The sequence below is a fragment of the Heterocephalus glaber genome, unplaced genomic scaffold (genome assembly GCF_053883595.1).
Source record: "Heterocephalus glaber isolate CG9 unplaced genomic scaffold, H.glaber_assembly_v1.0 deba00001564, whole genome shotgun sequence".
Classification (NCBI taxonomy): domain Eukaryota; kingdom Metazoa; phylum Chordata; class Mammalia; order Rodentia; family Bathyergidae; genus Heterocephalus; species Heterocephalus glaber.
Window position 1 is genome coordinate 13,404,425 of NW_028258351.1, and position 24,627 is coordinate 13,429,051.

General features: G+C 48.0%; 1 protein-coding gene and 1 long non-coding RNA gene across 4 annotated transcripts; one reads left to right on the forward strand and one right to left on the reverse strand.

The window, feature by feature from the left end:
* Positions 1-581: 581 nt before the first annotated feature.
* On the reverse strand, positions 582-23,873 carry Inpp5k (inositol polyphosphate-5-phosphatase K). Of its 3 annotated transcripts, none has more exons than XM_013076873.3 (12): positions 23,669-23,873; positions 21,495-21,602; positions 21,118-21,219; positions 16,689-16,805; positions 16,208-16,383; positions 15,227-15,338; positions 14,599-14,708; positions 3,881-4,067; positions 2,884-3,021; positions 2,536-2,619; positions 2,297-2,401; positions 582-2,121 (listed from the first exon to the last, which is right to left on the reverse strand). In XM_013076873.3, exons 2-12 carry the CDS (start codon positions 21,504-21,506, stop codon positions 2,068-2,070), a joined length of 1,197 nt encoding a protein of 398 aa, XP_012932327.1. In that variant the 5' UTR covers positions 21,507-21,602; positions 23,669-23,873; the 3' UTR covers positions 582-2,067. The 3 variants fall into 3 exon arrangements, with proteins under 3 accessions (XP_012932327.1, XP_004857180.1, XP_021094005.1); XM_004857123.4 differs by having other exon boundaries at positions 21,118-21,226; positions 23,669-23,868; XM_021238346.2 differs by lacking the exon at positions 21,495-21,602 and having other exon boundaries at positions 23,669-23,809.
* LOC110344402 (uncharacterized) lies at positions 18,436-22,397 on the forward strand. Its single transcript, XR_002386979.2, has 3 exons — positions 18,436-18,530; positions 21,339-21,431; positions 22,259-22,397. It is a non-coding gene; the product is annotated as an uncharacterized LOC110344402 (long non-coding RNA).
* Positions 23,874-24,627: the final 754 nt, after the last annotated feature.

The window sequence follows — 24,627 nt, forward strand, 5'->3', positions numbered from 1 at the left end:
GGATGGGGGAAACAGACCTTTCCAGAGGGAGAGGCTGCCATGGGAGGGGCTGGTATCCAGTGGCACTGACACTGAGGATCTACAGGCAGGGATAGTCCCCCGGGGAACACTCTTCCCTTCCCTCCCTGCGTTGTCCCCGCCCCCCTCCCGCCCCCAGGAAAGGCCAGGAAAGCTTCCTTCCTTCCTCTGGGAAACACATCTATCCATGGCAGGCTCATCCCGGTGGCCACACAATGGCTCTTATCAGCCATGGAGCCAGGCACAGAAACCCAGTGCACACCAAGTCTTACATATTTCCTGTTTCCACCCAGCAGGTCGGGGTGGGCCCAGGGCAGCCATATCCTGACTGGGGCCAAGAGGAGGGAGAGCAATCCTCTTCCCTTTTCCGCCTCTCGATCAATGCTGGACTCACGGCTCCCAGTCAAGGAGGGGCCCTGCAACAGGAGGTTGGGACAGGAGTGTACAAAGTACTAAGCACATAAAAGGGAGATGTAAGTGTGCAGAGGAGAAATGGGGACCCCTGGGATCAGGAGGCCCTGGATCCAGGCACAGGGATATGTGAATGAGAATACAGACATGAGTATAGTGCTGGATGTTTGTGTTTATGTATGTTTTAATTGCTTTCTTGCAATGATCTTGCAAATAGGTACATTTGAAATCATTTGTATTTTACAGACAACTGCGGCTCCTATCTGGTAAGATAGGGTAGGATTGAACATGGATTCAAACCCAGGTCTCTAGACCCCATTCCTGTATTTCTTGCCCCCCCATCCTATCATCAAGGAGTCGCACACAAGTGTAAAAGCCAAATTTCCAATTATCCCCCAATGTAACAGACACAGAACACAGGTAGTCATGGCTTGCTAGAGGCCGAGGGGACAATTCTTCATACACATGGCTCCCAGGGTAGAATATAGAATACAGAGCAACTGGAGTGACTGATTCTCAGTCGCAGGTGGTGATTGGATGTGACAGTGACAGAGCAGGTTCTCTGAGGTGTCTTCTTCTGGGAGAAGGGCTGTAGAGTCACTACTGGCAGAAGGTAATTGGCAGGAACAGGGAGAAGATATGTCCACAGGGCACCTGGAGAATGATCTCTGAGGTTCTCAGGGCCAGGTCTCCCAAAATGTCTTCATCCTGGCTCTCCCTTCTGCCTACCTGCTCCTACTTCTAGGCCTCCAAGGGGTTGAGAGAGAGGAGCAGATTCTTGCTAAAGGCTAATGATGGCGGGTCGGGGAGAGCCAGATGAGCTTGAACTGGCAAGGATCATCTGGGAAGTCTATGGCTGCAGTTCCCCTAACACCTGTCAAACCTTCACAAGAGGGCAAGTTGGGGTCATGGGAATTGACTTACCCGTAGAAACTAACTCAGCACCCTGGAATTCTGTCTGCACAGGCTCTGGAACTTCCTGGGTTAAACTCCATGCAGGGTGAAGGGAAAAGGCTGTGCTGGCACAGACTCTCACTGACCTACTCACACTCACTCTATGTAACAGCGTAGGTGAGGGGATCTTCCATCCTGTCCACTTAATTATACTGCTTCTACTGAAACCAGGGATCCTAGACCCTCTGCTCAAACCCCATTGGGACAAACTATAAAATGCCAAGCCTTCTGGAACCCAATGCTGCTTGTGCCAAGCAGTCTATGGAGCCTGTAGAAATGTGAGGATCTAGCCCTTCCAGGCAGCCTGAGGCCCAGCATGGAGTGACAAGAATGCAGGCCTGTGCCAGATGGGGCATGTGCCTGGCAGGAGTGCTTGGGCAGGACTGGAGTATTTGAGTGTGTGTTTTTGTGTGTTCAAGAAATGAGATGCATGTTGGAGGGTCCTTCCAAAGTCTTCAATGCTGATAAACAAGCTGGTTTCACTTATATCTCAGCAACAAACACCTGTATTTTAAGTGCCAATTCCAGTAGTCTGGCCTGGCAAGATTAAGGAGTCTGGCTAGAGCTTACCCTGGGAGGTGGGGAGGTGGCGGGTACTTGGCTGCCTCCTCAGGGGCTGGGCCCCCAGCAATCCTGGCAGTGGTAAGGGAGGGCTGGCTGCCAGCTGTAGCCTCCGCCCTGGATTCACTCGTCCCATCCAGGCTCAGATCCATGCTTGGGCTTCACCCAGGAGATCCCCTGCCAAAAAGAAGCAAAGTGGTATCTACAGGGATAAAACAGGTGGCAGAAGTGGGAACAAAGATCTTCCCCCATACCTTCCCCATTCCCAAAAGATGGGGTTCCACAGTCATGGGTTGGCTTCTGAGCCTGTGGCCTCGGAACCATAATACCCCCTACCCCCAGCATCTCTTACCTTGAAGGGTTTGCTGATCCCCACCACAGAGTGCAGATTGTTGCTATAATAACAGAGGAGGTACTGATCTTCATTCTCAGGGATATCACAGATGTTCATGTACACCTGGAGGGGAGGATGAACAAGGAGTCAGCTCCAGGGTCCTGGCCACCACTTAGCTCTCAATGACAAGTTATCTAGCACTCTGTTCCTTCCAGAAGAAAGTAGCATACAGACGAGCCTGCCTGCTGGAGATGTACCTGCTTCAGGTTGTCACCGAAGGAGACCTGGTTGTCCCCAACCCAGACATAGGACACATAGTCATTAATGTGGCGCATTCCCACCTGTGGAAGGAGGGGGAATTGGGCAGTTAGTGCTTGGAGAGGACTTGGGACCTTATGGAAAATCCTAAGGAGAGGATGGTCTCACTGCTGGGACAGGCCATCACAATGTCTCCCTTCCCTTCCCTACCAGCCCCTAGGAAGGCGAGGACCCCTGAGGAGGATGAGGGTGAAGCTCTTTAGTGACTACCCGGATTCCATAAATCCTCACGAAGGATAAACCAGGAGGCTGTGGGTGGTGGATGCCAGCCTTGCCCACCACATCACCTTGTACAGTCCAATCCAGTCCCAGGGGCTGCTGAGGAAGTCTGGAGTTGAGGAGTAGCTGATCAACATTTCATTTTCCATGGTCCACAGGCCCTCAGCCATCATGGTGATCAGTGGGACAGACAGCAATGGCTTCAGCTACACACAGGAGTGGGAAGTGGGTTGAAATCCTGTAACACCATTCCCTCCTCTAAAGTAACTCTTCAATGTATTCTTCCAATACAGTGAGATGAGAGGGGGCAGCTAGAGGGGTGGGCATAGAACTCCACTAAGCTACCCTAGATGACCTTAGCTGGCCAGGCAGAAAAAAGGCCAAAAACCTGTCAGGGGAGTAGCTGGCCCTGCCAGGGAGAATGGGGCTGAGAGCCAGGTGGGTGACACAGGGAGCCAAGTGCTGAAGATGGAAGGAGAAGGGAGGTGCTGAGAGGCTGAAGAATCCAGCCAGCTGTTCTCAGGCCTCTAGCATTTCTGACTCAAAGGGCCCAATCCAGGCAATACTGGTAAGAATGGATATAAACATGTGGAAGGACTAAATGGTGTAAGGATCCAGAAATTGGTATGAAAATCCAAAGGCTGAGGGACGGCCAGTGGCTTAAAGGAGGTCAGCACTCTCTTGATCAATATATAAATAGATGGCAATATATGAGGAGGAGGGAACTCCTCCTGCAACCTGATCCGGATAGGTTTAGGATGAATAAAAGGAAGTTCTATTTCACACAGTAGGTAATAAGCTTAATGAAACTCATTAGCCCCAAGGGAGAGTATCAAGAGGAAATAGAAACCTATTCACAAGGGCTTTAACACGTTTTTCACAGAGAGAACCATCAACAGCTCCTAAGAGGGGCTGAGATACCTGACCATGGAGGAAAGGCAATCATGTTCTCCTACAGTTCTCCCTTGGGGATTGGCTGGCATCAGAATCCAGGCCCAGGGGGGTTGGGGGTGTAACCCTGCATAGCTGTTCCTCTGTCAAGTGTCAAGCAGCCCAGAAGTTCACCTCCAAGTCAAAGGTACCAGTGACAGGCTTATGATCACTGATGCTGTACATCATGTGGCTCTTGTAGCTCTTCAGGGACAAGGTAAAGGAGGGGGCTGGCAGACTGGGGGTGAAAGAGCGGGCCTGGAGCTGCCGCTTCAACCTCCACAGGATGCGGTCGGTCCATGCAGGCTTACGTTTCTTCTCACTGTGTGTGGGGAAGAGGAACAGGGACAGAAGAAAGGGTTGGCCTGAGAGCAGGAATGAATAACCCCATGAGCCTTTGGGGCCCCTAACTTCAATCTACCAGTAGCCAAAAGACCCCTATGCCAGAGCTACAGGGTGGCAGCAAGCAAGAGGGTGCCAGACAGAATCTAGAGTGCTAGCCTCTGTCAGATGTAGTCAAGGACCCTCTGCCTAGCATGTTTAGATAAATCAAATTGTGACTCATACATTCTATTTCAAGGATTTTTTTTCTTTCTTTCACCAAAGCACCATAAGATCAAAGAAGGTGAGAGTTTGAATTTGGCTTCCTTGCCTACTAAAGGTGTGACTGTAGGAAAAATAAGGAAAGCATCTGGAGAATGCTTACTGTGTGCCTATCATTAGTACCATTATCATTCACCCTTTACAGTATGGTAGAGAAACTAAGTGGTGGAGCCAGGACTCAAGGCCAGGGGGCATGTGCTCTTGACTACCAAGCTAACTTCTCTTACAACTTACTTCCTCACCTGTGGTGGAGCCAGGACTCAAGGCCAGGGGGCATGTGCTCTTGACTACCAAGCTAACTTCTCTTACAACTTACTTCCTCACCTGCAAAATGGAAATAATAACTTTTACCTCAGTTGGGTATGGTGGCAAATGCCTGTAATCCCAGGACTCTGGAAGGATGAGGCAGGAGGATCTAAAGTTCCAGCTCAGCGTGGGCAACTTAGCGAGACCCTGTCTCAAAATTTTAAAAGGAGCTGAGGATGTAGCTTAATGTGAAGGATCTAGGTTCAATCCCCAGTACTAACAAAAATAAATTTCTTCCGTTGCTGATTCGGATGAGTTAAAGCATCTGAAATGTTTAGCATTGCGCTTGGTGCAAAACAAGATCAACAGACCTTAGCCACTATGACTCTTTATTGTCAAAAGTGACCTGAGAGACCTCCCACCTTGCTCTTCACTTACAGCTTCCCTGAGAAGATGAGGGGCCATAGGGCCCCCTAGAGACAAATGCTTTCCTCTTCTAAGTAACTGAAGTCACTCAAAAGACAGACAAGTCTCTGCCCCTAACCCAGCCCTGCCTAAGGAGCTATTAGGGTATTTGCTAAGGCCATCTAGGTCTCAAGGCTCTGCCCTTCCAAATGGAGGTAAGTCATAGGCCAAGTCCTGGAATCACTGTGGGCTGGAAAGTGAGGTTAGTTGGTGTTTCTGGGTTCTTCCCCTTTGGTGAACAATCTCTTTTCTTTTCTTTCCTTTCCTTTTTTTTGTGAGACATGTAGTACAGGCTGGTCTTGAACGCAAGATGTGGCCCAAGCTGGGGTCACTTGCAGGAATCCTCCTGCCTCAGCTTCCTGAGTGCTGGGCTTACAGGTGTGTGCCACCACACACATACCCAGTTTCTTTTTCCCTTTCTTACTACTGGGGATTGAAACCAGGGTCTTCACACTACCTTACATTACCAGTTGTTTTTTGTTTTGTTTTGAGGACAAGGTCTCACTAAGTTGCTGTTGCCAAGGCTGGGCTCAAACTTGACAACCTCCTGCTTCAGGCTTCTGCTTGGATTTCTGGTGTGGCACCAAGCCTGCCTGAAGATCCCTTTTCCCAGAGTAGTAAAGCAGATCAGATGATTTCCTACTTTAAAATTTTAAGGATTACACACCCTGGGTTCTACCCTCAGCACAAAAACCAACAAAAACCCCCAAAAACCATCAAATTAAAAAAACCTTTCAGGGTCTTCACTATTTCCACCATAAGGAACAAGTCCCCAAGAAGGGCTTTCAAGGGGCTCAGGAATCAGACCTCCCCTGTCCTACTTCACTTCCCACCATCTCCTGCAAATCATACTACCCTGGCCACCCTTCTCAAAACTCTGGACCTTTGCATTTGTAGCTTTTTTTTGTTTTTGTTTTTAAAGAGTAGGCAGGCCGGGGATTTAGCTCAGTAGTTCCGCTGCCTGCCTCGCAAGCGCAAGGTCCCGAATTCGATCCCCAGTACCAAAGAAAAAGAGTAGGGAAAATTTGAGATAGCTTCTGTCTAAGAGAGACAGAAGGGGGAACCTGAAAATGAATCACCCCTGGATTTGTAGTTTTTGCTGCCTGGAACACCCTTATTTACCTGAAGTTCAATTCCAACACTGCCTCTGTCATACAGCTACTTCTGACCTCATCTTCCTGCTTCCAAAGCATTTGATACTGGTATTTATATGAGTACATTATACTGTAATTTTCTGTCTCCAAGTCAGTGCATCAGTTAGTGTCGAAGCTTTATTTTCCTTTTAAGGATATATTTATTTTATCAAAGGATGGAGAGTAATGACAACAAAAGATCTCTAAATAGTCAACATGAATATATTTATACTACTTAAAGTTAGTATGTATTTAAATATTTTAATGACATATATAATTTTTCCATATTAAGGGGTTTCAGTGTGATAGTCCAACATCTTGCAGACAGGGTATTAATCACATCAGGGTAATTAGCATTTCCTCTTCCTTATTTTATTTTTTGGTACTGGGGATGGAACTCCGGTCCTTGTGCTTGGGCAGCAGGCGGCAAAACCACTGAGCTAAATCCCCGGACCCTTATTCCTTTTTTTTTTGGTACCGGGGATCGAACTCGGGTCCTTGCACTTGCGCAGCAGGTGGCAAAACTGCTGAGCTAAATCCCCAGCCCCCTTATTCCTTTTTTTAAAAAAATAAATTTTATTTTAATTTTATCCTATTCCCCCCTCAAGCCTCCTTTCTTATCATTTCTTTATGTTTAGATATTTTGATCTCTTCCCTTCCACATCTTCTTCTTTTTTTAAACAGGATCTCACTGTGTAGTTCAGGCTGGCCTTGAACACACTATGTAGCCCAGGCTGGCCTCAAACTCACAGCGATCCTCCTGCCTCAGCCTCCCAAGTGCTGGGATTATAGGCATGCACCACCATGGCCAACCATTCCAGGTTTTATGAAACATATGATAGGTAATTGTAAACAACAGCTATTCAAGTCTTTCTGAATTCTAGAACACATTTCTTCTTGCTAGCTGCTTTGTTGTTTTTGGTACCGGGGATGGGACCCAGGACCTTGCACTTGCCAGGCCGGCGTGGCACCACTGAGCTAAATCTCCAGTCCTCTGGCTGTGTTTTTGTACTTGTTATGTAAACTCCCTGTATTGATCCTTACCTCCTATAATTTCTAGCCTAGAGTTATGAAGCATCTTAACTTTTTTTTTTTTTTTTTGGCACCGGGGATCGAACTCAGGTCCTTGCGCTTGCGAGGCAGGCGGTGCAACCATTGAGCTAAATCCCCACCCCTCATCTTAACTTTTAAGACAAGGACTAGCTTTTGGAGCCTACTAGGTATCCTTAGCCTTAGTACAGACACCAGCACATGGGCACTCATCAACTGCCCACCTGCAAAACCATAAGTTCTGCTGGGCACAGTGGCACATGCCTGTAGTCACAGCTACTCTGGAAACTCAGGCAAGAGGATCCCTTGAGCCCAGGAGTTCAAGACCAGCCTAAGCAACATAATGAAGTCTCATCTAAAAAAACAAAACTACCAACCTGGGCTACATATTCAGTTCAAGGCTAGCCTGGACTACAGAGCATACCCTATCTCAAAAATAAAATAAAATACCTACAAGTTCAATCTTTCTCCTGAAAAAAATGCCCTTCTGGTCAGGCATGGTGGTACAGGCTTGTAATCTCAGCACTCTGGGAGGGTGAAGCAGGAGGATCATAAATTCAGCCCAGTTTGGGTAACTGAGTGAGACCCTGTTTCAATATAAGAAATAAAGGGCTGGGGGCATAGCTCAGCATGAAGACCCTGGGTTCAATCTTCAGTGGCCTTTTCCCCCCAAAAATACCCTCCAATCTTTATGTATACAGTCCCATGTATCTGTAATCACTCTGAAACATTGTTTTTGTCTCTTGCTTTATTCAATTACTTTTTTTTTTTTCAGGACCTTGCGCTTTCGAGGCAGGTGACAATTACTATTTTTTGTTTTTTGTTTGTTTGGTTTTTGTACCAGGAATCGAACTCAGGACCTTGCACTTGCAAGGCAGGCAGAGGAACCACTGAGCTAAATCCCCGCAGACAATTACTATTTTTTTTTTTTGGTACCGGGGATCGAATTTGGGTCCTTGCATTTGCAAGACAGGTGACAGAACCACTGAGCTAAATTCCCGGCCCCACAATTACTATTTTTTGTTGGTTTTTTTGGTACCGAGGATCAAACTCAGGACCTTGTCCTTGCCAGGTGGGTGTGGCTCCACTGAGCTAAATCCCCAGCTCCACAATTACTATTTTAAATAAACATTTCCAGTGGACTGTTGTCATTTAAGCAGCAGTACTATCTTCCAGTGACTAAATATGGTGTCTGGGTGAACTCATTCTAGATTCAGACACTGGCTAGGGGAGAGTTCTGTCCTAGTAATTCAGAGCTATGTGCCCCTAGGCAAGTGACTGCAGTGCTCTAGCTACACTTTCTTCAACTGTAAGATGAGGTGATAACTGCACTTACTTCAAAGACCAATTGTGAGCAAGAAAGAAGTTAAGGCTCATCAAGGGAGTGGTCAAGAAACTGTAAGGCTGGCTCCACCACAATCTGCCTCAGAGCTTCCTGGGTTTTCCCCCCTAACTTTCATTCTTCTGAGGAGTACTCAGGGACACCAGAGTGTGACATTCCCATCCCAGAGACTACTAGAGGTCCCTGATTCATCTTGGACATTAGGTGCCTAGCGATGCTCAAAAGCTGGTAACAAACATGAAGGCACTGTCTTTCTTTTAAAAAATCAACCTCTCCTTAATTTCTCTGTGCTGGTTCAGAGCCCAGACCTGCTGTCACATCAGGAACCTCCCTGAGTTCTGACCACAGCCTGTCCTTCTTTCTTCCTTGGGACCTTTCACCCTCTTTCCTTTTCTGTGGCCTGGCCCAGGCTCAACACTGGGCACCTGTATCGTTCATTCTTTTCACCAAGACTTACTGGTTGCCAGGCAACTGAGGAGATGATAAAAAATAGGATCTATAAGGGTCTTTAGTTTTTCCTCCTTTTGAAGACTGTGGATTGAACCCAGTGCCTCACATATGCTAGGCAAGTGTTGCACCACTGAGCTACAACCCTAGTCCTTAAAAATATATATATGGGGGGTGGGGATTTAGCTCAGTGGTTCCGGTGCCTAGCTTGCAAGTGCAAGGTCCCAAGTTCGATCCCCGGTACCAAAAAAAAAAAAAGAATCTTGCTAAATTGCCTAGGCTAGCCTTGAACTTGTGTTCCTTCTGCCTCTGGCTCCTGAGTAGATAGAATTACTGATGCGGATGCCACCACTCCCACCTAGGGTTTTCCCCCTTTTTTCCAATGCTAGATATCAAACCCAGTGCCCTGTGGATGGTAGACAAGTGTCCTACCATTAAGCAACACCCTCAGCCCCTTGAGTAGCTTGTCTGACCAACAAAAGCAGAAAACAAAAAGGAAAGTAACTGAGTTCAGACTCAGCATATAAACCAGACATGGTGGCACACAACTGTAATCCCAGCACTCAGGAGGCTGAGGCAGGAAGAGCATGAGTTTGAGACTAGCCTGGGATAAACAGCAAGACCCTATCTCAAAAAACTGCATAAACCAGGTGTGGTGGTTCATGCCTGTAATCTCAGCACTCTGGGAAGCTGAGGCAGGAGGACTATAGGTTATAGGCCAGCTTAGGCAATTTAGCAGGGCTCTGTCTCAAAACAAAAATTTAAAAAGGGCTGGATGGGGCCGGGGTTTTAGCTCAGTGGTTCCGCTGCCTGCCTCGAAAACGCAGGGTCCCGAGTTCAATCCCCAGTGCCAAAAAAAAACAGGGCTGAAGATGCAGCTCAGGGCCAAGGCCCTGGGTTTAATCCCTAGAACAACAAAAAAGCAGTGTATACTCATTTTCCTACTTTTCCATTATTCATAATAACTACAAAGTGGGTCCTCCTATGTACTAGGCCCTGTGATAGGTGTCTCAGGGACTGTTTCAGTCTTTACAACAATCCTGCCTTACATGCCACATTCTTCTTCTAGGGCAGGAAACTGCAGTTGATAGACGCTATCCTGTCCAGGTGGAAGCTGGATGCTTGCCCAGCACAGTCTATGAAACCTGTGGCCCTTCCACTGTACTCCACTATCTCCCCTGCCCCCACCTGTTCCCACCTGCCCCCAACTAGCCCTGCTGAATTGGCTCAAGCAGCAAGAACTGTCCCATAGTTTGCATCATGAGAACAGAGCTTCAGTAACACTTTTTGGAAATGTTTCTGAGATTGCCACCCCCCCCACCCCCACCCCTGGTCTGGCTATCCCCAGTCTGGCTATATTCCTCCAGCTAGTCTCTTAACTCTTGGCTCAAGTGATCCTCCTGCCTCAGCCTCCCAAGTGCAAAGAATACATGCATGCATACTGTACATTACAGTTTTTGAGATAAATGAACATGCCTTTGCTTTCAAAAAGTTAAAACCAATTAACTCTATAATATTCTTTTTTTTTTTTTTATTTTGTTGTTTGAGACAGGGTCTCGCTATGTAGTTCAGGGTGGCCTGGAACTTGCGGTGATCCTCCTGACTCAGCCTCCTGGGTGCTGGGTTTATAGGCATGTGCCCCCACACCTGGCTAAACTCTGTAAGATTCTGTTAAGAGTCTCCAGGGCCAGGGATTTAGCTCAGTGGCATTGTGGCTGCTTCACAAGCACAAGGTCCTGAGTTCAATCCCCGGTACCAAAAAAAAAATAGTCTTCCCTCCTGGAGCCAATCTATTTTTTTTTTTTTTTTGTACCAGAGATCGAACTCAGGACCTGGGGCTTGCAAGGCAAGCAGCAGAACCACTGAGCTAAATCCCCGGCCCTGGAACCAATCTATTGACCCCAAAGTAATGATGTACTCAATTTCTGGGTCCAAAAGCACTTCTCTCTTTAGCTCCCTATAAATGGCTTCAAAATGTCTAATAGAATTCTGGACCAGAATTAACCCATCAGGGACTTAAAAGTCTCTGGGACACAAAGCTTGAGTAGATTTGATCATAATACCTTCTATTCATTGTCTAGTAAGAGGTCGTCTGTGTTATAATGGTGACTGTAACCAAACCCTAATGCAATCTCCGACTCTAACAGGATTTCCCTCCCTGCCTTTAGTCCTTCCACCCTCCCCTGTAATGGAGCTGACCTTGTTCTCATTACATCTTGGCTCAAGGATACTGAAATGGCAGGTCAAAGCTGCACACCATGCCCTGCACACCAATTGCCCACAGTCACTTTGTACAACTGGATAGGCCAGGGGCCCTGCTGTGTCAGGCTCCCCTCAAGGTGCCTCTTGTCAGTGCTGCTGACTGACTGGAATGCCTGACCCTCTTCTACCCTCCAACCCTGCTTCCTCCTCAATGTTTTCTTTGGGGTAGGGTGTAACTTAGCAGTAGAGAGCTTGCCTGTGATGCAAGAGGCCCTGGGTTTAATCATCAGCACCACAAACCAAAAAAGGTACTCTCCTTGAAGCATCTGATTGAGCTCTCCTGGCTTTAGCTGCCAACCTCCTTTGGTGCTTCTGTAGTTCTAGAAACCTCCTTCTCCTCAACTCAGCAGTTTTTCTTTTTTTTTTGGTGCTGGGGATCGAACTCGGGTCCTTGTGCTTGCAAGGCAGGCAGCAGAACCACTGAGCTAAATCCCCAGCCAGCTCAACAGCATTTCTTTGGATCTTACTGCATGGGTGGGTCCCTATGCCAGACTGGTTTAAGTATCATGAGTTTTCTTTTTGTCCTCTAAGGCTCCCAATTTAAACACATGCCAGACACTGCCTTCATACTAGGGATGGTCCAATTTCTGCCCTCAGGGCATTCATAGTATACCAAGAAAGTCACAGTGAGTCTTAAAAGCACCACTGGAACATGATGTGTGCAAGGCCTGGTGGCAGCACAGGGTAGGAGACAAACTCAGTGAAATGGGGAAGGACGACTAAGAAAGGCTTCCGAGGAAAGACAGTGTCTGAAGTGGGGTTTCAGATGAATTAACAGTTTGATTACCCAGGGATGTTTCTGTTTTTCAGGAATATTTCAGTTATGGTTCCCCTGTTTCTACTCAGACAGTCCTTCATTCTCTCAGTTTCAAGCAAGGGGAAGGAGCAGTGAATGCTCATGGGTCTGGAGTCAGAAGAACTTGGGTTCAAATTCTTGCTCTGTTCCAAAGTCTGCTACTACCTAGCTTAGACAATCCCTGAGACTCATTTTTCTTATTTGCATTAAGTCAGTAACAATAGTATCTACCTGATGAGGATATGTTAAGAATTAAGTGAAATGATGCAGATGAAGTCTTTTGTACAATTCCAGGCACATGGTAAGCGAGGCAAGAGTGATTGTGAACCGTTTTTTTTTCTGGTACTGGGGATCGAACTTGGGTCCTTGCGCTTGCGAAGCAGGCAGCGAAACCACTGAGCTAAATCCCAGGCCCGAACCTTTTTTTTCTCCAGTGCTGGGGATCAAATCCAGGGCCTCACTCAGGCTAAACACGTGCTCTACTACTGAACTACATCTCCACCCCCTAGCTGTGAATTCTGAGGCACTACAGGCTATAGGAAAGTGCTACAGAGTCCAGCTGCGTCTGAGTCCCAGCTCACCACTAGCTGAGCCACCTGAGCCTTTACCATCTGTGGCCCAATGGACCTTGTCAGACTCTGCCAACTGCAGCCCAGACCCAGCTGCTTCAAGGCTTCAAGGACTTACAGTCTACTGGCAGTCTCCCAGTTGTACCCTGTGAGAAAGGGACTCCCGACCACACGGCAAATGAGGTTTCTTTTTTCTTTTGGTGTCCCTCCCCCCTCTTTTTTCTTTTTTTGGTAGTACTGGTGATTGAACCCAGGGCCTTGCACATGCCAGGCAAGGGCTCTACTACTGACTTAATCTTCACCCTGTGACTGAGGTTTTGCATCCAGTGGTAGAAGTTCCAGCCTCCAAGGCCCTGGCCAGTTCCACTGAGGACTTACAGCCCAGCTGACTTTCATTTCCAATGGATGGCTGTAGAGACAGGCAGGCTCCCTGCAGCTGTGGCCAGGGCCTGCCCTCTTACCTCCTTTTCCGCCTGCTCTGTTGCCTAGGCTAGATCAAGTCTCCAGTGTTCACTGCTTCCTCTTGTGTGGACAGCCTTGGCTGTGGCCCCATCCCATCTTGCTCCACACTCCTGAAATGGCCTGCCCTCTCTCTCTTTCCTTGGCAAGTGCATTCTGGCTCTGCCATACCATTTCCAGAAACAAGCCTACAGTTCAGCCTTCTGCCCTGTCCTGCTGTGAAGACATCCCATAAGCATCTCCCACCTCTTTCATAAGACAATCTTGCTAGAAAGAATGAAGAAGCTGATCTGGGTGAAATTAGCAGCTCCCTAAAACATAAGGGGTTCTACTTTTCTTCGAAGAGACTAGGGTCCATGCTCTAAATTGGGTAAGGAACCTGTTGCCAAAGCTGCTTTTGACTCTCTGTGTAAGCCTCAAGTTTTGGTTACTTGGCTCCTCCTCAGTTTCTTAGAAATGTTTTCAGTAAAACTACCACCTGATACTGGGTGTGGTACAGACACCTGTAATCCCAGCACTTGGGAGACTGACGTAGGAGGATTGCAGCGAGTTTGAGGCCAGCTTGGGCTACATAGTTAATTTAAGGCCAGCCTGAATTACATAGCAAGACCCTGTCTCAAAAAACAAAAACCAAAAACAATCCCCCCCAACCCCTAAACCAAACAACAAAAATAAAAATAAAACAAACCAAAAAAACAGCCTACCACTTGAGATTATAAATAAGAACTGCAGTTATCACCCATGCTTACTGGGTGCCGAGCACTTGGGCTAAGCACATTCAAGGTCTCAATTCAATCCTCACTCCATGAGGTGTTATCATCCCCATGTTGTAGATGGCAACACTGAAGATTAAACACTGTGACCAAGATTATATAGCTGAAGAAGGGCAGCATTAGATGGATTGTTTCTGATTTTGTTGGTTTTTGAGAAAGGGTCTCACTAGGTTGCCCAGGCTGGCCTCAGACTCCTGGGCTCAAGTGAACCTCCAGCATCAGTCTCCCAAATAGCTGGGAATAGACGTGTATCACCATACCTGACTGGTTTACTGCACTGTCTCCGCCTTGTTCACCATAACATTCTCCACTACCTCTTCATGTCGCACATAGTATCTGACTGCCTCACAGGCTGGGCAGTGGTACTTACTGTCAGTTACCACCTGAGCCAAGCTTTCTGCCCCTAACTGGGGACCAGAAGTTCCTAGGAAATGGGGCAGGGGTTCCCAGAATACTGACACACCTTCCCCACTATGTCAGGAACCCCCCCACCCCTCCCCCTTCCCTTGCTAGCACCAGCCTCCCCTTCTGCTCTGAGGACAATGTAGGACAGCTCCCAGAGTCAGCACTTCATGCAGGGAGCAGGAGATGCCACTCCTGAGAGGTGATGGCTGGATCTATTCCTGTTTCTACTACTACTCTGCAGCAGCTTTGATGGCCACTAGGGCTAGCATAACTCAATTTCTGGGGCACCCATTTCCTTCTCACCTGGTGTCATAGTTGTTGGAGTTCTTATCAAACTTGTAAGTGGGTGGAAAGTGCAGAGGGCCCTCCAGGAACTCCCGGAGCAGTGGGTCATGTGTCTTGGCAATGGTGAGCTGCAGATAAAAACAGAGTCCCTGTTTCCCCAGTCTTGACCCAGGACCACACTCCATTTTCTCACTGTCCCAGTGCTGCCTCAGTCCATTCAGTCGCCCCTACCCCACCCCCACCCCGGCCAGCAGCTGAATCCTGGACACGTGACCCAGAAGGCCCAGAGAAGGCAGCTGCCTGCCAAATGGCAGGCAGTCCTTAGACCATAGGGAACAGGCTTTGAATAGCCAGGGTCCCCAAAAGGCATCTCATCCTCAGAAGGTGAACAAGATTGGGGATGACAAAGATGCCAAGGACACAAGGGGGTGTGGATGGGCAGTGGGGTCACAGCAGGCCAAAGCCCTCCTGGTTCCCTATTGGAGAGCACATGTGCAGGATAGCGGCCCCACCCCAGTCCAGCTAGACTTCCTCCCTACTCATGGGGAAACAACAGCCCTGGGAACCCGAGGGATGCCCTCTGCTGTTCACAGGGACCACCATAGCGGGCTCAGGGCACCCTTGGGACCCTCTCTTTGCTTGGTACCTGATCCTTCTCCCACAGGTCACTGTAGCACTGATTTTTTATGCATTCCCGAACAAAGTGCAACCCAAAGTCCTCGATCCGAAAGTTCATGTCTCCAAACCAGAGAATGAGGCTTTAGAAAGAAAGGAAGGCAGCCTGAGGGTGTGTGATGAGGTCAGAGAAGTGGGGAGCAACAGGAAACTCAGGTTTGGTCAATTCAAGGGCTTCTGGAGAGTGGAAAGCTCAAGGGGGCAGGTGAGAAGCCAGAGGCTCGGGACATGCGTGGGTCCAGGACTATTCTCATGGCTCCAATACCATCATTCAGGCTGAAGGGACCAGCTCAAAGGGGCATATGGAAAATACAGAACAAGCTATAGCCTTCCTTTCCTCCCTCCCTCTCAAGTGGCCACCAGCACATACTAAGAAATAACCCTTCTACAGGTTTTCTCTTTTTGGTACCGGGGATTGAACTGAGGACCTTGAGCTTTTGAGGCAGGCCCAGTGCCACTGAGCTAAATCTCCGGCCCAGGTTTTCTTCTGCTTGTTTGGTTTTGTTTTGCTTTCTGAGACAGGGTCTCACTCGGTAGTTCAGCCTGGCCTGGAACTCACAATAATCCTCCTGCCTCAGCTACCAAGTGGTGGGATTACATTATTTTGTTTTTTAAGACAGGGTCTTGCTATGTAGCAGAGGCAGGTCTCAAACTTATGATCTTCCTGCCTCAGCTTCCTGAGTAGCTTGCATTACAGGTGTGTGCTACCATGAGTGGCTTACCACAAGGTCCCTGACCTGGGGTGGTTAGAAGTATCCAGGGTTTCTAGGCAGGACACAGGGACTGAAGAAAAGGGACCCCAGGCATGCAAAGCTGGGTAGGTCAGTAGATGGGACATCAGGGGAGGGCCTAGGGACAGGGTGGGAGAGAAAGCACTACTGACTAGCTAGGAAACAGAGATGGGGTTGGCATGGAGATAGGGCAGGGTGACATTTTGCGGCTCCATGCTCACTCATGGTCCAGGATGTTGGGGACATCGTGTCCCTTAAAATTCTGCATTTCCAGGATCCGGTCAAAGTGCTCCAGCCGCTGATCATTGTTGGCCATGTGGGGAGGCAGGTGGCAGTTGATGATGCTGACATAGTAGCCATAAAGTTTCAGGAAGATGTTGACTCCTCCTTTGTTCCCCTGGTGGGACAGGTGGACAGAAGGGTGGTATGCTACTCTAGCTTGGAACCTTTCCCCTCCCCAGGCCTGAGGGAGGTAGTCTCACTTTCAGCAGGATCTGTCAGGGATACACAAAGCTTCCTAAGGTAAGCTCTCCATGTACAGTACCCAGTCCACCCAGTCTGGGGTCTCAGGGATGTCCATCCCTCTTTGAGGCAAAATGGGTACACAAGGTACTGGGTTAGATGGAGTACCAAGATTCATTTCATTTCTTCTTTCTTTTGCTCAGCTCTAAGGCTCCCCACCCTTCCCAGCTCAACCCTTACCCAGTAACCGTAGAGGCCAGTAGGGGTAGATTTTGTAGAGAGGATCTGGATGAAGGGCAAATGTTGGTACTTGACAAAGACCATTAAGAGGAGCCCCTGCATTCGGACGTGGGAGATCTGTAGGAGAACAAGGTCAAAAGTCATTCACTGAACTGCACATGCTGAGTGTACTCCTGCCAGGCCTGGTGCTAGGCACTCTGCGGAGGCCCAAGCCACGTGCAACGCCTATCCCAGGGTCTACAGTACCCCAGTTTGAATCTCAGAGTTTTACTCCTTTCCTTTCTATTCCGCAGGTTCATTCTGGGAGCATAGGTTTCACTTTTTGCTGTTGGGCTTGGGGGTAGAAGGGAGAAAAGCCGAAGCTGCCAGGAACTCCTGCCATTATTAGGGCACCGACTCTTCAGTCCTAACTGTACACATGCCTAGGTGCTCCTCTCACTGATGCTGCCCTGAGATCCTTGGGTACTGGCAAGGATCTCAGTCTATTGTCTCCTTGATAGGGCAGCAATAATACTATGTCACAGATGCTGGGAAGAACTGATAGCTATTATTTTTTGGTTCAAGAATTATTTTTTATTTTTCCTGAGATGTGGCCTTGCTATGTTGCCCAGTCTGGCCTTAAACTTGCAATCATCCTGCCTCAGTGTCCCAAGTAGCTGGGATTACAGGCATAGGCTACTGTCTGGTCTTAAAAGTACATAAATGAGGGCCGGGGATTTAGCTCAGTGGTTTTGCCGCCTGCTGCGTAAGCGCAAGGACCCAAGTTCTATCCCCGGTACAAAAAAAAAAAAAAAAGTACATAAATGCAGGGAGGGAACAGAGAGAGACATTTAGAATAATAGAAACATTCTGTATTTTTTTTCATTCTGTATTTTTACCTCACTCATGGTAACATGGGTATGTATTATTGTGTAAAACTCCGGCAGATTGTACTTTTCTTTTGGGGGAGATGTTGGGGGTAGAATCAGGGCCTCACACATAATAGGTGAGCACTCTACTACTGAACTTCATCCCCAGCCCACCCCTTTTATTTTGATATAGGGCCTCACTAATTTTCCCAGACTGGCTTTGAACTTGTAATCCTCCTGCCTCAGCCTCCCAAGTGCATCTAAGCATGTACCACCATCCAAGCATATACACCCAGATGTACACTTCCTTTCTGCACGTTCTACCTCAGTGAGAAAACAGTAAAGAAAAGGTCACTCCCCCCCCCCCCCCCCCGCAAAAAGTAACTAGACTGTGTGCATTTGAATGTCCATGAAGGCAATGCATTGGGGATGACAGAAAGTATGAAGCACGTATGTTTGCAGGTCTGGGAGAATAACTAACATCTACTAAAGTACTTGATCTCACTTAAGCTTTTCATCAATCATCTAAAGAGTCACTGTCTGTTTTGCAGATGTGGGTCTGAGGCTCAGGGAGACTAAGGAACTAGTAGTCCTATTCTTGGACTGCCAAAATGCCACTATCTGCAGCTGCAGGGGGTGGGGTGGGGTGGGAATGGGCTGCAGCCAGTGACCCTCTCTCAGGTTCAGGCTGTCTACACCCATCATCTAAGTGGTCGTTTCCGGAGCAGGAGGTGCAGAGGCCAAGGAGGAAATCCCCGGGTGGGGAGTGTACTGTGGCCTTCCAGGAATTATGAAACTTGATCCCACAGGCTAGGAACCCTAGCACAGTGGAAGTCAAAGCAGGGGGGAATCCCAAACTCAGCGCTGGGGGAGGGGTGCGTTAAGAACCTGAGGTTGGCCAGAGGTTGGCCAGAGGTTGCTACAAGTATGTCCTCAACATCACCCTCCACCCCCACTTGGGCTGGACTCCCACGAGGAGGGACTGACTCCCACGGTAAGGACGGGCATCTGATAAACACGAACAGATTTGAGCTTAATCTTAACTCAAGAGGCCAGCTTTAGGGCACTGGGCTGCACCCTGAAGACTATTCTACTTTGTCAAGGAACAGGAGGAAGTAAGGGGCAGGGAGGATGGGCTTGGGGGCATGACAGAGTCAGACTGAGAGAAAGCTTGGGGGTGTGGGGAAAAACAGGAGACTTTAGGGGAAATTCCAGTTAGAGGAAATGAAGTAGGAGGTGTGAAAGAAGGAACTGGCAGGAGGTAGTGGGAAGGCCTGGAACAGCAAAAGTGGTCAGCCCAGGCTTCTCAACCTATTGGTGGCAAAACTCTACTCAAATAGGCCGTAAACAGGGCTTGCCTGTGAACCTCAATTCTTGGCTGGGGCAAGGCATGGCATCCATTCTGGGTGCTTGGCCCTCAGGCAGGCCTCCTGACCTTGGGAGGCCACCTGGGTGGAATGGGTTGTATCCCTACCACAAGCTGAGCTAATTTCCTTGGCTCAGTTCCATCCTACCAAGCCCTGCCAGTTAGCCAAGGCACAAGGAGGCCTGTTGGGAAGGGAGTGAATGGTGAGAGAGGTGGTTTCAGCCCTCCATGAGGATTTAGCTCCAAGCCCACAGGAAGAGGCCTGAGATTGATTAGGAAGCAAACAAGACCTCAGAGCCTGGCATTTTCTAGCCTCAGCAGGAGGACTAAATCTTTTTTGGGGGGGTGATTTTTTGTTTTGTTTTGATATTGGGTCTCACTGTATGCTTCAAGTTGGCCTTGAATTCACTAGGTAGCCCAGGCTGGACTCAAACTTGTGGCAATCCTCCTGCAGGAGGACTAAATCTGTTTTTTTTTGGTACAGGGGATTGAACTTGGGAACTTGCACTTGCGAGGTAGGCTGCGGAACCAAGGACTAAATCTTATATTACTTCTTCTCCTTCAAACATGTATACGTCTTGCTCCAGCACCCTCAGGGAAAGTAGGGTAACAGCATTAAGCCCCCACCCAGGTGCTGGGGACTGAACTCAGGGCTTTGTGCATGCTAGGCTACCACTCTACTACTCAGCCACACGTCTAGCCCTGGGTAACAAAATGAAGAACAGAAGTCACCTGGGAAGAAACAAAAAGATTTTTGGGATTTCCAAGAAGTTATAAACTAAGTGCTGTGAGTAGGAACACATTTCATCCCTTAGAGTACGAAGCAGAAACAAGAAGACCCAGCAAATGGAGGATTCTGCGGATTCTACTAAGGTCTAAAGTTTTACCAAAGTATACTGGTCCCTCAGGTTAAGAACCTTTTCCACCATACCCATCTTCCCTTTCTTTTTTTTTTTTTAACTTTGTTTTTATTTTTTTGAAACAAGGTATTGCTGTGTAGTTAGGGCTGACCTTGAATGTGTGGTGATCCTTCTGCCTCAGCCTCCTGAGCGCTGAGATTACAATGTGTCCCACCATGCCCAGCCAATTTTTCTTTTTTAAACCAGACATGGTCTATATTGGAGACTGGCCTGGAACTCCATATGTAGCCCAACTTAAATTCACAATCCTCCTGCCTCAGTCTCCCAAGTGCTGAGATTACAAGTGTGCACCCCCATACCTGGCTCCCTATCTTAACCTCCTGAACTCTAGAGATTTGACCTGGATGTCCTCTATGATCAGAGGAGACCTTCTGATATCAACATATTAGACATGGGATATCTGTAAGCCTTACAGGTCACTAATAAGCTATACAATTAGTATAGCAAGAAAATACAGTAGTTTAAGAAAAGGGCTATAAAGTCTGAAAGACGTAGATTCAAATACCAAATAGCCTATATGATTTCTGAACCTTAGTTTTATCTGCAAAATATCCCCATTTCAAGAGAGTTAAGATTTTAAAATAATGTAAGTGAAAAGTTTATTTATGGCTGAGGTAGGAGGATCACAAATTCAAGGCCAGCCTGGGCAACTAAGGAAAACCTTGCTTCAAAATAAAATCTACAAAAGGGCTAGAGATGTACCTGAGTGATACAGTACTTGTCTAGCATGCTTAAGGCCCTAAGTTCAACCTTCAGTGCAGGGGAGGGAAAAAAAAGTTTATTTTTAATCTTCAGTATCAAATAAGCATTCCATAAGTGGTAGCAATTATTATACTCAGAGATTTCAGGCTGGGCAGTGAGTAGAAACTGTAGGGTGAGGCAGAAGTAGGTACTCTGGTGTCAGTAATCTTGGCTCCACCTGCACTAGGAATTCTCCCAAGATAACAAACAGCTGTGAAAGTAACTCCTACAGTCCTAGCTTAGATCTAGAAACCTTAGAAAGGCACAAGGCAGGCAAGAGCCCCAAGAAGCCAGGCAGAGTGAGGCTTAAACCTTTTATTTTTTTTAAATGAATCCTATGGCTTTTTTTTTTTTTTGGTACCGGGGATCAAACTCGGGCCCTTGCACTTGCGAGGCAGGCGACAGAACCACTGAGCTAAATACCCAGCCCTTAAACCTTTTAATAAATGGGAAACAGCAAGAATAGCTGAGTGGGAGTGTGGGGAACACATAGCCAAACAATGCAGGGCAGTGGAGGGGACACTTTCTTCATCACCCACGAACTTGTAAGTTACCTTGACGAAGCTCAGAGGGGAAAGCACATCCATGAAGAAGCTGCTCCATGGGTCTTCAAAGGCAGTGTTGGAAAGGAGGCTTATGATCCCAGAGTTCACTTCCTGCAAACTGACCACCCCAGGTCAGAGGAGAATACCACCTCTCCCAAAGACATTTAGTACTGCCCCCCACCAGACTTTCTCACCCTAGTTCTGATGGCCATGATTTCTCCCTCCCCCAGCTGTTTGGCTGCTGGTATCCAATTTCTGGCCATTGCTGATGCAAGACAAGAGAGGCTGAAAACACTCTGCCTTCTGACTCCACAGCAAGGAAGGTAAGTTAGAGAAGTTTCCCACAGGATTAGAAGGATGAGTGAAAGGGCCCTGTAGTGACCTACCCAATGATACATATGTCCAGATTCAGGTTTGGGTCATTCAACTGAAGCAGGTCACTGAGGTCTAGAGGGGGTACTTCAGAGGCCACATTCCATGTTACAACATGAATGCTGTGGAAGGGATGCAAAGGGAAGTTATGGAGGAAAAGTGACAAGATCTTGTCCAGATAATGGACAAAGGTGTAGGCCTACTAATGGTTGTACAACGATCCGCTGCATAATAATGGCAAATGTGTTTCTGCATCTGGTGGTAGGAGAAGGAGCAATGGACTATAAGCCCTTTGTCTTCACTTTTATCCCCTGAAGTAGGAATCTACCCTGGACTGGATTCTCCATGCAGGCCCACAGCTGCACTGGTGCTGCCAATAACAGCAGAGCTGCCAAAAACCCACAGGCTTTTGGTTAGACAAAGGAAAGGGGAGAGACTGGATGGCCAAGAATTTATTAATTCATCAGCTTCTCAAGCCCTTTACACTTCAGTGATTGTCTATGGCTCAGTTAACAACTTTTTGGCCTCACACATCAACTCAGGGGTTCCTAAGACCACCAGGAAGATCCCAGGGTTCAGGTTCAGATTGTACCTTGTGAGAGGCCTCAAGCTACTAGGACAAGGGAATTTCAAAAATAACAGAGATAGGGCCGGAGGTTTAGCTCAGTGGCACCAGTGCCTGCCTGGCAAGCACAAGGTCCTGAGTTCGACCCTTGTTTCTGAAAAAAAATTAAAAAAAAATAGCAGAGATAACAACATTACATTCCCTTCCTTGCAGATCCCTGTAGCTCAACAAATTCCACCAAGCCCTTCAGGGAGCCTGAGAAGCATCTAAGTAACCAGTTTCTCAACATCTCTCTCAAGATACTACCTTCTCTTGGGAAAAGTCGTTAATTGGGTAACATTATCCATCTCAGCTTCATACAAAAGAACTAGATCCGTGGTTTTCAATGATACTCTATATTGTCAGAGGAAAGAGACGTGAAGAGCTTTTTGGGGGGGGGGGATTGAGACATGGTCTCACTATGTAGTTCAGGCTGGCCTTGAACTCATTATGTAGCCAAGGCTGGCCTCAAACTTGTGTCCATCCTCCTGCCTCAGCTCCCTAGTGCTGGGATTACAGACTCGCGCCACTACGCTGGGTTTGCAGAACTGTTTAACTGAATAATTCCAGCAACACTCCAAGGCGAGCCAGACTATGCTGAGTACAGATCAGGCAGGAGGTACAGACCCTGAAGAGATCAAGAACAGCCACCAAAATTCCTGTAAATCTCAAGAACACTATGAGAAAGAGTGAAGCAAATGAAGATCCAGAATGGGGCCAGGGGAGGGTAAAGGGGGCCTGGAAGGGCAGGTTGTTTCAAAACATGTCTTCTCCACTAGACCTTGTTCTTAGAGGTCCATGTCCTAAAAAGCATGACTTGAAAAAATTCTTGGCCGTCTTTAAGCAACTTCCTGCCTCTCCCTTGAACGTAAACAAAATAATGCAAAAACCATCTTCTCTGGAACTGTGAGATTGCTTACTTCATTTGTTTACGATCTCCCCCTGCTGTCCAACAGAGGATTAAGGAAGGCAGCCCTTTAACTCAAAGGTTCCTTGTTTCCCCAGGGACTTGTTCTTCCTGGATGGAGAACAAAAGTCGGGATTTCTTGTCCCCACTCTCAAGTCTGAGATTAGCAGTAAATTCGTGCATCGTGACTTACACTAAGTTGGTGATTACGTTGTTCCTCGTGAAAAAGCAAGCATGAGACCAGGAATGAGTGCAAGCATGAGTTCATTAAAAGAACTTACCTAAATCTGATTTTTATTTCCGGATTAGGCAGCTCCCAAGGTGTATGTACTGATTTTTGAAAAGTAGGAGTAAAACTTCTAGTCTAGGGCTAAGGGGCGAATGCATTATGTTCTTAATATCCTAGCACAGGTGTCTTCTCCAAAGGCCAATAGGGTCACTTGCTCCGGACGCCCCAGCGGGAACGAGCTCCGGACCCTAAATTTAGGGAATGCGCGCGTCACAGATCCTATATAATCCAGACATTGGTCTGGAAGGATGTAAATGGGCTTCCAAATCAGGAGCAACCATGTAGTGGGCCCGTCCTGTCTGGTTCTTCCCAGAGGACCGCAATCTCTATAGGGGTGCAGTAAGATTTTCCCCGGCCAGGCCGGCCCACTCGCAGATGTCCTCCTTACCTGAGTTTCATCTCTTTTGCCGCAGACAGCTTCCGCTGCCTCACAGCGGCCATCATCCCCACGCAGAGGCCCAGCAGGCTCGCGTCTCCCTGGCTAAGGTGATCCCCTCCCGAGCAACCCCTCGGGCAGCAGGTCTTCAACGCCTCACTAGTTCCTGGTTGTTTTTCTTCCGGATTCTGACCGTCCGCCTCGGCTTCCGTAAGGGGCGGTTCTTGCTACGCCGAGGGCTGTGGGTGGTGCGGTTCGGGGTAAAGAGGCGGGACAAGCCAACAGACACTAAATGATCACAGGTTGAGAGCAGAGGGGCTGGGACGTAAGAGAGGAGTGTCTTGCCTGTCAACAGAACCCGAGTAACAATGCCCAGGTCCATGCCGGCAGGAGAGCGGGCGGCTCCAGAGCCCCACCTACCCGCCACTCCCAGTCTGCCCTGCGCGGGGCCGAAAAGGGGGCATCTTCCGGCGGAAATCACCGCCTCGCCTGCACGAGTCTGAGCGCTACCTGGCTCGCCACTGCTCTCACTTCGGTGCTATGTTCTCCCGCGTCTCACGCTCGGACTCAAGGGCCAGACCCGGCTAGGGGCACGCAAAGTCACTATTGTGCTTATGACCTGGCCTCCCCACTTACGTTGGTCATGGTGCGCCTGCATTCTTTTCAAACTCCTTGTTTTACTTCTTTCTTACACCTGAGACATTATGGGGTTCCTGGGCTCTTGGATAGCTGCCCATTAAGGAATGAAAAATAAGTCTTCTGGTCTACATTTAACAGTAAACATGAAATGAACTTGGCAAAAGACTACAATTTCGTTTAAGTCAGTTTTTAAATCTGGGGGGGGGGGGAGCAAGGGAGAGTATGTGGCCTTCCACTGAAAGTCATGACTTTCTCCCAGAAAAATGCACAAATTTACAACAAGCTTCATAAAGTTAACACACCCTGATGCCAGATTAAAGACCTTTATTTTG

Excerpts from the sequence above, each read along its gene's own strand:
- Inpp5k (XM_004857123.4), bottom strand. The coding sequence starts at position 23,724 with ATGATGGCCGCTGTGAGGCAGCGGAAGCTGTCTGCGGCAAAAGAGATG. Across the intron at positions 16,384-16,688 it reads CTGGCCTCTACGGTTACTGG|GGGAACAAAGGAGGAGTCAA; the intron begins GTAAGGGTTGAG and ends CTGTCCCACCAG. Across the intron at positions 3,022-3,880 it reads CTGGTACCTTTGACTTGGAG|CTGAAGCCATTGCTGTCTGT; the intron begins GTGAACTTCTGG and ends TCCTGTGTGTAG.